This window comes from Diachasma alloeum, unplaced genomic scaffold (assembly GCF_001412515.2).
Source record: "Diachasma alloeum isolate Michigan unplaced genomic scaffold, Dall2.0 Dall_scaffold_00277, whole genome shotgun sequence".
Classification (NCBI taxonomy): Eukaryota; Metazoa; Arthropoda; class Insecta; order Hymenoptera; family Braconidae; genus Diachasma; species Diachasma alloeum.
Window position 1 is genome coordinate 2,243,395 of NW_021680416.1, and position 12,799 is coordinate 2,256,193.

Here is a 12,799-nt window from a genome sequence, read left to right on the forward strand (position 1 = left end):
CATAACGGTTTTTCCAAGAAAAATGGTATTGAAATTCTACTGAAAATCGATTTTAATAGATGTTTTATAGAAAAAGGTCGATGGACTTTAATTTTCTCATGTTAATTGCTCATTTAAAAATCCTAACAGAATGAGTTATAATCAAAAATTTAAGTCTATAGACTTTTTCTATGAAATATTTATGGAAAACACCCAGCAGAGCTGCATATTTTTCAAAAGGAATTGAATAAAAAACAAACAAGTAGAATACAATTTTTCAGAGAATTTAAGTAGAGATTTAATAGAGTTTCTTAGAGAAAACTAGATTTTCCATGAGAAAAACTTGATAAACTTATGCCCAAAAATTTTCTATAGCTACAACCCCAAAAGAATATTAACTTTTTCTACTAAATATGTGTCAGAATTAGTGGTTTCACGAGAAAATGTTGAGACATTTTTTTTGGCTCTTGAAGTTGATAATAAAAAATTTTTTCAAACTTTTTTCCTGAAGATACACGTATAAAAAATTTAATGCGAAGCCCTATTGATTTTTGCAAGAAAAATCCCCTTGAAATTCAATTAAAAATCGATTTACTAGATATTTACTAGATATTTGATGGAAAAAAGTCGATATACATTCATTTCTCCATACTCATTGCCCTCTCGAAATTTTCTCTACAAAAAACCTTAATACCTAAAAATTCTTATGTAAAAAATCTAGACAGATTGAGTCAATTTTCAAAAAATCACCGTCTACTGTCTTTTCTCTCCAAAATACTAATTGAAAAACCCAGCAAAGCTGCCTAATTTTCAAAAGAGATTAGCAAAATAAAAATAAATAGATTTTTCAACAAAACTCAAATTGAATTCTTCTATTACTCCACTGAATTTCTCGGGGAAAGCTCTCATTCTCCCTGGGCTCTCACTTTTCAACAATGAATATTCACATAAAAAAATCGAATGTCCATTTTATCACTTCGCCATTGAACCCTCTATTATTCACGCATGAATACTTTGTGGTCAGAGTTGAATTCTGATATGTCGATACGACTGAAATCTCCAATAAAATTCGTGACGATTTTGGGTTTTATATTTTCCATTTCGTTCTGAAATTATTTATCACATACTTTCTCGCAGTCTTCGTCACGGCTGAGTCTGTACTCTTGTTCAATTTCCCTTGTACAAATATTCTCCGAATGATTTTCCCTGTTTCCCTGAAATTTAGGTCGACCACAGTGGCATGAAAACTATTTGCAAAATGTTCATAACTGATGTACATATTTACAACGAAGTTTAATACCTCAATCAATCAATCAATTGTAAAAAAATCTTTCGTACGAAAATTCGTGTTTGTGCTGCATTCCTCAATTCATCTTAAATAATTTTATTTATTAAAAAAACAATTGTTTATAACACTTTACAAATAGCAACTGAATGTTTTATTTATTAAATTACGTCTATGTGTGTAATCCGATTTTTTGTATAGCTCGACAATTACAGATTTCGTTGAATAATTCATAAATGGGGTTGCATGCTCTGTTTTATTCAGACTCATTCGCTGAGAATCACGTGACCCCTGTAAATCTGCTATGCATTGAAAAAGAGCAACTGGCAGGCGCCAAGAATTGTGCCATGTTAATTCGTATTATTGTTTCCTCGTTTTTCAACATGAAATAATATTTCTCCAGGGGAGCTTGAGAACTCGATACACACGCTCAAGTTCATTATCATCTCACCTACTTGACTTGTGGCTCTTATATTAACATAGGATGTCCTGACATCGAATTATTCAAACACTTGTGTTTGTTCTCATCTGTTGGCATTGGTGGGAGTGGAGACTGGGGAAAATGCTAACAACACTTTTTTCTATGTTGCTTCGTACTTTTCCGCAAATTCACTGTTTCGTTTGTCTGGATAGCCTGGCGCTCTTTTCGCTCTTTTTTCGTGCGGAGAACTTGACGAGTTATTGCCATGAACATCTGGAATTGAAAATTCAAAGGGTTATCCTGGTGAGGGGGATGATTAGGAAAAAAATTACCTCTTCAACATTAATGTTATCTTTCGCTGACGTCTCAAACAGCTGTATTCCCATTTGATTGGCAAAACGCTGTGCATCCTCAGTCAGTACAACTTTATGATTTGGCGCGTCATTTTTATTACCAACTAAAACCCTATTAACAATATCGCAATTGTGCTCGATTTCGTGGAGCCATCTCTTGACATTGGCAAATGAATCACCACTTGTTACGTCGTACACAACAATAACACCATGGGTACCGCGATAGTACGTCGATGTTATCGTACGAAAACGCTCCTGGCCGGCTGTGTCCCAAATTTGGAGTTTCACACGCTCACCGTCAACTTCAACTGTTCGTATTTTAAAATCAACACCTATGGTTGTTATGTAGCTTCCGTTGAAGGTGTTGTCGGCGAATCTGAGGAGGAGAGAGCTTTTTCCAACGCCTACAACATAAATACAACAATCCCATTGTCAGTTGCAAATTCAACGAGATGGAGCTTTTTTATTTCTTGTTCAACACCAGATTGGTGGTGAGTGATTTGAAATTTTTTTCCTGGGAATTTTCTCAATTGTGCGACAGATCGCTTATTTTATTCTCTATGAGAATCAATTTCATAATTGGTAAAATAATTAACAAAACCAATAAATCAATAATTTTATCACATCTAGTCAACATTTAATGAGAAAAAAAATGAAAAATGAAAACTTTTTGGTAAGAAGGCGTGAATTAACTGAAAATTACAATTTGTGCAGATTATAAACTGTATTTATTTATAATGGCTTATCCAACAATGCCTTAAGGCCCGGGTGTACTATCTCTCGAACGTTATCTCGATATTTTTTTCATCTTTCGTCATCTGAAATCGTCAATTAAGTCCTGCATCATGCAGAAGTTTTGAAAAATTATGAATGAATAATAAAAAAAAAAGTAGAAAAAACTCTTAATTTTTTCAAAGAGCATTTTTAATTTATGTTCAGAATAAGTTGAGTAACAAGAAATTGAAAAATGTAGCTGATTTACGGTGACAAATGGCGGCCTGTCACCCAATATCATGCAGGGGGAAGACTGATTTCGTAAATCTTTTCCCACACTGCACAGAGACATTTATTACGGAAAAGGCTCTTTGAAAAAAGTTGTAATATTTTGGAGAATTTTTTAATCACACTTTTATCACATAAAAATGGCAGATGACTACATACCACTGTTTTGAAAATTGAGATCCTAGCTGTCACGTCCCATGAGGGTTAGTGTTTTGTTATCCACCATGGTAAATGACAGCAAATAGATAATTTGCCACAGCGAATCGGATATTTGTAATTTCCACTTTTTTCAACGCATTCTGAATCTCAATTTAAAACGCTCTTTGAAAAAGCTCAGAATTTTTTCTATTTTTTTTATCATTCTATCATAATTTTTTGGAATTTCTACATGATGTACCACTCGATTGACAATTTTGGATTACGAAAGATAAAAAAAAACCAGATAACATTCGAAAGATAGTACACCCGGGTCTCAAAGTAATAAATCAAAATTGTTGTTTAGAGAATAGTTCGCAAGTTGATTTCTTTCAAGATAAATAATAATTTGAACATAAATGATGTTACAAATAGTCGAGTGATAGTATTCGAAAAGAGAAAAAGTCCAACTTGAACAATTCCCACGCAGGTGTCCAGATCATAATCCCTAGTCATCTTCCCCGAATGCTCCATTAATAGTGGAGCATTTGGAGCTCAATCTCAGTCTAAAATGGATAAATATATCTTCGAACTGAACAAAACTGGCTGTTACCAAGTTCATTCAAATCGTGTTCTTCAATCACCAGATATTCAAACCTAAATCTCCAAAAGCTCAAAGTGTTGAGTGTCACTGAATGCCGGGATAACGTTCAATTATCAAATTGTATCAACTACTCGAAGTACTTTTATCTGTCATGATTCACGCCTGTCTCAATTCCATTACCCTCGCTAAAATCCCAGAACGAAAAAACCCCGGAAAAGGAAACCCTCTTCAATCCCCAATATCTCCAGACCCAACGATACAATTCAACCAAATCAGCTCTCATTTTAACCCTAAAAAACCGCCCCCAAAACGAACAGAAAAATCATAAAATTCCCTCTGCCATTGTCGAGTTATCACAAATCAACATTATCACCCCAACACCACCGAGACAACAACAATTAACCAAAAACAATAATTACCACTGTCCCCAATGATGAGTAGTTTGAACAGATGATCATATTCCCTAGCCATCTTCCCCGAGTGCTCCACTATCAGTCACCACCGATTCCACGAATTCCGATGACAAAAAAAAATCCAAAAAACTGCTGGAGGGCAGATAATGGGCTCCTCTCAGGGCGTAACAGTTCTCTCTCCTTTATCACTCACTCAACCGAAGATTCTCTCGCGGCGAATTCTTCACGTGAATCTGATGCCTCCGAAAATCATGTGCATCGCCATATTAATGTACAACATCACCATTCATTATCGCTATTGAGAGAATCGTGCATGACGCCCACATCGGCACACTTGTCACACTACACTGTTCTGTACCGAGAGTCCGTCCTCCTCAAATGCAGATGCACAATTTCTTCCCTTCCTCCTTTTTTCCCTAAAAAAACTCGGGGTTTTCACACTGTTGGAAGGGGTTTTTCAAGCGCCAGAAGGATTTCTCCGGAAATCACTGTCTTCAATGCTTGGCCGAGTGGAATTAAGTGCCACTAATGTCTCATGGTTAATTGAATTGTAATTAATTCTTGGTTATAGGAAACTATGACGAGTAGTATGCGAGTGAAGATGGAGTTTTGACAATCTTTCGGAGCAACTCGGCGTGTTGGCGAGGGCGGGGTGGGGAGAACGAAAGATGGCGCCTTGTGTGAGGTTTTCGGATTTCGGAGTGCATGAGGAGACTAAGATTTTGACGAGTGGTTTATTATGAATAAGTCGGAATGTCTGGTTAGGGGGGCTTTTGGGCAGGAGTTCAGGAGGTGGTTCAGTGGAGTTCAACGACACAACCCCTCGCACTATTGCTTGGATTTGGTTAGGTAGTTCTGTTAAGTTTTATCAACTGTTTTTATTTGATTTTTTGTGGAGACTGCTCAGTTTTTTCAGTTTTTTGAATGAAGATTTTTGTTTTTAGAAGGTTTATTGGTGCCTGTGGTTTGGTGGGATTAAAGATATCCAAGTGTTTTGGTTATTTTTTCAATAGTGAGATGCTTTTCTAGTTTTGTAGTCGAATGTCAGAGTTTTCAGTTGAGCCCCATTCGAGTTATGTTAAGTTTTATCAACTGTTTTTATTTGATTTGTTGTGGAGACTGCTCAGTTTTTTCAGTTTTTTGAATGAAGATTTTTGTTTTTAGAAGGTTTATTGGTGACTGTGGTTTGGTGGGATTAAAGATATCCAAGTGTTTTGGTTATTTTTTCAATAGTGAGATGCTTTTCTAGTTTTGTAGTCGAATGTCAGAGCTTTCAGTTGAGCCCCATTCGAGTTCTGTTAAGTTTTATCAACTGTTTTTATTTGATTTTTTGTGGAGACTGCTCTATTTTTTCAGTTTTTTGAATGAAGATTTTTGTTTCTAGAAGGTTTATTGGTGACTGTGGTTTGGTAAGATTAAAGATATCCAAGTGTTTTGGTTATTTTTTCAATAGTGAGATGCTTTTCTAGTTTTGTAGTCGAATGTCAGAGCTTTCAGTTGAGCCCCATTCGAGTTATGTTAAGTTTTATCAACTGTTTTTATTTGATTTGTTGTGGAGACTGCTCAGTTTTTTCAGTTTTTTGAATGAAGATTTTTGTTTTTAGAAGGTTTATTGGTGACTGTGGTTTGGTAGGATTAAAGATATCCAAGTGTTTTGGTTATTTTTTCAATAGTGAGATGCTTTTCTAGTTTTGTAGTCGAATGTCAGAGTTTTCAGTTGAGCCCCATTCGAGTTATGTTAAGTTTTATCAACTGTTTTTATTTGATTTGTTGTGGAGACTGCTCAGTTTTTTCAGTTTTTTGAATGAAGATTTTTGTTTTTAGAAGGTTTATTGGTGACTGTGGTTTGGTAGGATTAAAGATATCCAAGTGTTTTGGTTATTTTTTCAATAGTGAGATGCTTTTCTAGTTTTGTAGTCGAATGTCAGAGTTTTCAGTTGAGCCCCATTCGAGTTATGTTAAGTTTTATCAACTGTTTTTATTTGATTTGTTGTGGAGACTGCTCAGTTTTTTCAGTTTTTTGAATGAAGATTTTTGTTTTTAGAAGGTTTATTGGTGACTGTGGTTTGGTGGGATTAAAGATATCCAAGTGTTTTGGTTATTTTTTCAATAGTGAGATGCTTTTCTAGTTTTGTAGTCGAATGTCAGAGTTTTCAGTTGAGCCCCATTCGAGTTATGTTAAGTTTTATCAACTGTTTTTATTTGATTTGTTGTGGAGACTGCTCAGTTTTTTCAGTTTTTTGAATGAAGATTTTTGTTTTTAGAAGGTTTATTGGTGACTGTGGTTTGGTAGGATTAAAGATATCCAAGTGTTTTGGTTATTTTTTCAATAGTGAGATGCTTTTCTAGTTTTGTAGTCGAATGTCAGAGCTTTCAGTTGAGCCCCATTCGACCCTAACTTTTTTTGATATTTTACAGTGATTTTATTGTTGAAATTTTGCAGGTCTGAATTTGAATCTCGATATTGAAGCGTTAGAAAACATTTTTTTAATTTGATGAAATAATTAAAAAATTGCAGTCTTTGAGAATTACAAGAATTTTCTATGAATATTTATAAATAATAAATTATCCACCATAAAAATTATTTCTTCGAATTCATAAGAAATTTATTCATGTTCCGAATTTAACCAGAAATCGATTTTATGACAAAAAATAAAGTTTCCGAAAGTTTAAACAATTTCAATTATTTATTTATAACCAATGAAGGTTTAAAATATAATAATTCTATGCAAAATTTAATTTGAATCACGTTGAATATTCATGATTTTTTTAAAATTTAATTGACAAATTGGCAAATTGTTAATTAAAGTTTGCAAATTTGATTGCCAAATTTGATGATTGAAAATGGTTGAATCTATAGTGTAGTTTATATCAAACTATAAAAGATACTTGAATATTCTCAAATACCAAAAATGGTTACAGAAAAATGAAAATTTATTGACAAATATCTCTTTATAGAAATGGCGCAAACAATGAGTAGAATTTTTAATAAAATTCTGATAAAACTTCATGAAGATTCTTACAGAGTTCCATTAGAAATTCTAGAATTTATTCGAAGCGCTGGGTTTTTTTTCATTAAATTTTCCTCACGCGTATTGTTCACCGAATTACCAATTAATATTACTTAATACTTATCATCGCAGGAGGAATGATTTCGAAAGTTACTTGTGCACTCTCTTGCTCCCAAATGACTTGAGAGCGCCTGCATTCGCAATAAGAGCTTTCAATGTTGAAATCGCATTAATTCAGGATCAAACATCGGAGACAGCAATCAGTGGCATGAGATACAACTTTTGGAGTGATACTTTGAAGAAGATCTACAGTGATAATCCACCCCAGGCACCTGTACCCTTAGAATTACACAGAGTAATAATTTTCTTCGTTCATATAATCGATAAAAAATACTGCAATGTCGATGTTTTTATTGACTGCCTATTCGTCTTAGACTATAAGATACTATAAGATTTTTTTATAATAAAATTTCCAATAAAAACTACTGAAATTGTCCTTTAAAAGTTCTTTTAGTTTTTGAACGATTTAAAAATTGCGCGTTTTTTAATGAATTTTTGCAACAAATTGACTTCTTCAGTTTTATTTCGTTTCATTTTTTTTTGAATGATTCAACGATGACATTTTGCAGATCTTGAAGACATTCAAACTATCCAAACATTACTTCCAACGCCTGCTAGACGCAAGATGGAAGAAGTGGCAGTCTGCAGACTTTCCAGACCTCGAGTCACTGGAAAAATATTCAGAGGACACTGTCTCTCCGATTTATTACCTTCTCCTCGAGGCGAGAGGAATCAAAGACATCAACATCGATCACATAGCTAGTCACATGGGAAAGTCCCAGGGAATCACCACTTTACTGCGATCTGCCCCACATCATGCCCAGAGGAGGGTCTGCGTCATCCCTCAGGATCTCTTGATGAAGCATGGAGTCCCCACCGAGTCTGTATTCAGGGGAGAAATGAGTAAAGAACTCAGTGATGTCGTTTTTGATGTTGCGTCACGAGCTCATCAACATCTGGAAAAAGTAGCTGTCGAAAATTTTTTTCTCACTGAAATTGTGATCGCTGGTGACTTGAGATATCGTGCTGAAGATTTTAGATTAATTTTGGTCCACGAATACATAATGTGGACACAAACGTAACTGAATGAGTTTTTTTAATTCTATTTTTTGAGTTTTTGGAAGCTTTTTATTAAACTTGACTGAGGTGACAAATTTGAAAAATTTCACGCACAAAAAAATTTAATCGAAAAACCTAGGTAATTCGTTAGACAATTCTAGTGCATTTGTATTGCATTTTTATTATTTTTCGGCCGATTTTTCTGTACAATTTCCCCCGCTGAAAGTTTTAATGTTTTTTTCACTCTATTTTTCTTTTTTTTTCATCAAGAAAATCAAAGAAAACAATTTAAAATTTGAACTCAGAAAATTCTCAAATAATTCAAAAGAATAAGTTTTTCTGTATACGATTTTCTATTGAATATGTCAATAGAATCAGTCTAAAACTAATATAAAGCTGAAAAAAATGCAATAGAATTGTCTCGCGAATTCACTAGGTTTTTTTATTAAATTTTTTCATACGTGTAGTATTCAACTGCATCATAAATCATTGAAGTAGGGATTTTCCAGATTTTTCGAATCGCTCATTCAAAGTATAATGAGATTCAATGAATTACTATGCATAGAAATTTCAAGAAAAAAATGAAAAACCCAAGAAATGGAGATTTTCAAAAATCCCCGTTAAAACTGAAGTAGTAAACTTATCAGCACGATAAATAAAGACCCCTGTGATTTTGTAATTTGAGTGTGGTCTCCCCTCAGGTTAATTAAATGATTATAACTCATCTGCATGATTCTATTCATTTTCTAGGCCAAGAACCTGAGGAAAAATACGAAGAAAAACTTATCAAGTATTTTTCTGCCAGCTGTCAATGTTGAGACGTATCTCACAAAGCTGCAGAAACTCCATTTCAATATTTACTCATCTAGTCTTCATAAAAAGGAGAATATGCTAGCTCTGCAGATGTTGAAAGCGAAATTATTCTCTGCGTGGTGAATGAGAACTCGTTTCCAAATCGAATCGATTCATGTGATTTTATCACTGTCCTACTGGGAAATAATCTCTGTATATAAACTAGAATAAAATGTAATATATTGTTGTACATTACAATTTTGATTTGAAGTCTATAAGAATTCTATTGGATTTCTGTTGAAATTTCCATTTGTTTTTGATCGATTCTATTGAAAAAATTCCGCAGCTCATCCGCGATTTTTTTCCAATATAAATTTTTGAGGAAAAATATTTGATGAAAAAAATCAACAGATTTCGATTAAATTAAACGTGAACCAATGCAACAACATTGCACTTTTTTTTGTATCGTACATCGATCACTTACCTGTGGCTCATGGCACAGCTGCCAGCGATATTAACCGCTGGCATAGATGTAAATCACATGTTCCACTGCTGTCCGCGTTCCGCACATTCCCCCTCCGATGCACGAGGTAAACATGTCTGACATGATTTCCTGGGATTCCCCCAACTCATTCATCTCAATGTACTTGAATGTAAATATTGGAAATAATGGAGTAACATTCGTTCTTATACATTTCTCACGTATCATAGAACATCAATCGATGAAGTTTTAAATAATTTCCGTTCATTTCATTCTTTATTCACAACATTAATTCATAAATTTTTTTTTATTCCCCCCAACGTCGAACATCCGAGAGAATTTTTATGAAATTTAACTTTTTCATTTCAAAGATTTATTTATTTGAAAATATTCTTCTTACAGCTACACAAAAATGTCAAAATGGTCTGTATCAATATCGTAAAAGATTAATTGGTTTCATTCCGTTACTGTAATATTGAATCCGAATGAATAATAAAAAAGAAAAAAATAAATTTTATGATGGAGAAAAGTTGATTTTTGACGCAAAATAATCGGTTATTCTTCAAAAAAGCCCATTACATTTTATGTATCATGTAACTGATTCTCAAGATATCTACCTATCGGTAAACATTCTCCAAAATCTGGAAAATCTTCTTATATTACAACACAGGTTTTCCATAAGCATCATTAAGGATTTAAATATATGCAGCTACACTCTCCGGCCGGAGTACAATGAGCTCCCTCCCATAAATCCTCATGCGATCGAAGATCCTCTCAACAGCTTCTGCGTGCTCAGAACTCTGGAAGTACACGTGACAATACCGAAGAGCCTTCTCATGTTCCCTCATACTCGTCACCAAAACAGGCTCGTAATCCTTGAACAGATTCATGATGAAGCCCACATCGCACGCCTGATCGATGTTGGCGACGATGACCTCGTGGGCCTGGGAGCGGCCGACGTGTGGTCGACAGCAGGGTGCATTGCAAATTGGTCTGGAAGTCGTCGCTGGGAGAGAATTTCTGAAGATCATTGTTTTCCTTCCGACGAGCGCAGGCAGCCCAGCTGCCTGGCTCGAGTCTTTATCATTTGCTGACTTCGAATCATTCCCTTCAGAAACTTGAGCCACTTCATGACCATTCGATTCATTCAATTCTGACGAAATTCTTGATCGATCCTTTCCTTTTTCCTCTTTGATATCTGGCATTCTGGGAGGAATTTTGCATTTCAGGGGATTAATCCTGACGTTTCCTGAGTTAAAATCAGCTGCTATTTTATTTCCTGATTTGACAGCAGTCGTTTCGTTTTGATGTCCGCTCTTCAACGATTTGGAATTATTCTTCGTCTCAATGGAAATGGAGAAGTTTTTAGTATCTGCTGCCGTTGATTGATGATCTTTCAGTTTGTTGATGTCATCCTTCAATTCACGACACTCACTCCTCGTCAAATTGGAGTTATTCCTCGTCTGAATCGAATTAAAATACTCTTTTACATCTGGTGCAGTTGGTTGATGATCTTTCGGTTTGTTGATGTCATCCTTCAATTCACGACACTCACTCCTCGTCAGATTGGAGTTATTCCTCGTCTGAATCAAATTAAAATTCCCTTTTACATCTGGCGCACTTGGTTGATGATCTTTTGGTTTGTTGACGTCGTCCTTCAACCTATGACAGTTACTCTTCAACAATTTGGAATCATTCTTCGTCTGTATCGAATTAGAATTATCTTTTTGTTCTGGTGCAATTGATGGATGAGCTTTTGACGTGATGGAGTCATCCTGGAAGTTTTCACATTTATTCTGCATCAATTTGGAATCACTCTTCGTCTGCGTAAGACTAGAATTCGCTTTTGCATCTGATGTGAACGTTTGATGATTCTTCGACTTGCCATCACATCTCTCGTTCTGCATTCCGCAACTCCAGTTGAAGGTTTCAATGTCTCGACCATTTCCATTCATATCTTTGATTGCAGAGGCATTAGATTCCCTCGAAAAATTCCTATCAAGTTTCTTGGAGGGAGAATAATCCTGTCCGTTGTCTCCACTTGTCTCCAGACTCTCTTTTGAACTCTTCTTCTCATAATCTTTAATGAAGACTGACAGTGTTATGCAATCTCGGGCTGCCACCTCCGTAGTGATGCACTTCATGGCAGCTTCTTTCGTCTTATATTTGACGATACAGAAGCCGCAGGATGTCCCCGTCTGGATGATTATGTCGATTTCTCCGAATCTCGAGAAGACGGCCTGGACTTCGTCCTTTGATAGGCCCCTTTTGTTTGAGAATATGACCTGCCATGTGTCTCTGGACGCGTCGTGCTTGAGAAAATCCTCCGGTTGACGTCGTGACATGTTGATGCAATTTTAAGTCCGCAAGTCTGGGATAAGAGAAATAGAAGGGAATGGAACGGTTTAATTTTGAGATTAAGGTATATCCCAAGGTAATACAATCCAAAAGTTAGTTCCTATGAATTTCCCGAAAATTTTCTAAAGACTTCATGTATTGCAATCTCATAATTTAGTGAATTGTTTTATTCTCATATATTGTTGATAAAAGCAACAATATCTGTTTGAAACAAATAAGAAATCGCTTTTTATAATTCCAATTAAAAACACCTTCCAAGGGCCAATTTTGTGATCGTAAAAAGCAATAACTGATATTTTCAAAATTATCTGTTTTGATTTAATTGCCAATATTTCGAGCGCTGAATGCAGGCTTCAGGGCCAAAATCATTTATAATGTTACTTATTCATTTCTATTTAATTGACGCTCAAGATGTTCCATGTTTCTTATTTGAATTTGAATGTCACTATGAAGAGACTCTCAATAAGAAACATCAAATTCCAAATAAAAAATCATTTATGAACCCTTCGTTACTCGCGTGAAACTGCCCTACGCGGTTACTCGCATCGCGGCGTCGCGCGGTAATGTAAAATTGAACGCGCCGTTGCCAAAATTCATTCACAGAGAGTGGACTCGCTTGGTCAGATCCGATCAATTAGCCCCTCATGTAGAGATATTCCAAATTTTTATTTTGTTCCTCATTGAAGTAGTTTTGAAAAAAATTGCGAGCTAATAAAAAACATTTGCAAGTTAGTACTTTTTTTAAAATAAATTTTTGAAAAATCACCCCTGAAAGAAAGGCGTTATCCCCCCTATTTCATTATTTCCAAAAAAATTTATCACCAATCGGTAGCAAATTGTTTGAAG

General features: G+C 35.0%; 3 protein-coding genes across 3 annotated transcripts in view; 1 reads left to right on the top strand and 2 right to left on the bottom strand.

Annotated features, from left to right (window-relative positions):
* Window positions 1-1,347: 1,347 nt before the first annotated feature.
* LOC107038117 (ras-related protein Rab-35) lies at window positions 1,348-4,870 on the bottom strand. The gene is made up of 3 exons (XM_015257022.2): window positions 4,199-4,870; window positions 2,018-2,442; window positions 1,348-1,958 (listed from the first exon to the last, which is right to left on the bottom strand). The coding sequence occupies exons 1-3, from the start codon at window positions 4,248-4,250 to the stop codon at window positions 1,830-1,832; spliced, it is 606 nt and encodes a 201-aa protein (XP_015112508.1). The 5' UTR covers window positions 4,251-4,870; the 3' UTR covers window positions 1,348-1,829.
* Window positions 2,289-9,369, top strand: LOC107038116 (NADH dehydrogenase (ubiquinone) complex I, assembly factor 6). The gene is made up of 5 exons (XM_015257021.2): window positions 2,289-2,529; window positions 4,764-5,041; window positions 7,336-7,558; window positions 7,833-8,228; window positions 9,073-9,369. Exons 2-5 carry the CDS (start codon window positions 4,932-4,934, stop codon window positions 9,256-9,258), a joined length of 915 nt encoding a protein of 304 aa, XP_015112507.1. The 5' UTR covers window positions 2,289-2,529; window positions 4,764-4,931; the 3' UTR covers window positions 9,259-9,369.
* Window positions 9,370-9,863: 494 nt separating this feature from the next.
* The window catches only part of LOC107038118, a 5,369-nt gene continuing 2,433 nt past the window's right edge, over window positions 9,864-12,799 (bottom strand). The window contains exon 2 of the mRNA XM_015257024.2: window positions 9,864-11,966. Coding sequence (XP_015112510.1) covers window positions 10,291-11,940 — 1,650 coding nt within the window. The 5' untranslated portion in view covers window positions 11,941-11,966 and the 3' untranslated portion in view covers window positions 9,864-10,290. The remainder of the gene's footprint in view (window positions 11,967-12,799) is intronic.

Excerpts from the sequence above, each read along its gene's own strand:
- LOC107038116 (XM_015257021.2), top strand. The coding sequence starts at position 4,932 with ATGAATAAGTCGGAATGTCTGGTTAGGGGGGCTTTTGGGCAGGAGTTC. Across the intron at positions 5,042-7,335 it reads TATTGCTTGGATTTGGTTAG|GAGGAATGATTTCGAAAGTT; the intron begins GTAGTTCTGTTA and ends TTATCATCGCAG. Across the intron at positions 7,559-7,832 it reads TACCCTTAGAATTACACAGA|ATCTTGAAGACATTCAAACT; the intron begins GTAATAATTTTC and ends GACATTTTGCAG.
- LOC107038117 (XM_015257022.2), bottom strand. The coding sequence starts at position 4,250 with ATGGCTAGGGAATATGATCATCTGTTCAAACTACTCATCATTGGGGAC. Across the intron at positions 2,443-4,198 it reads ACTCATCATTGGGGACAGTG|GCGTTGGAAAAAGCTCTCTC; the intron begins GTAATTATTGTT and ends TTTATGTTGTAG. Across the intron at positions 1,959-2,017 it reads ATAACATTAATGTTGAAGAG|ATGTTCATGGCAATAACTCG; the intron begins GTAATTTTTTTC and ends TTTCAATTCCAG.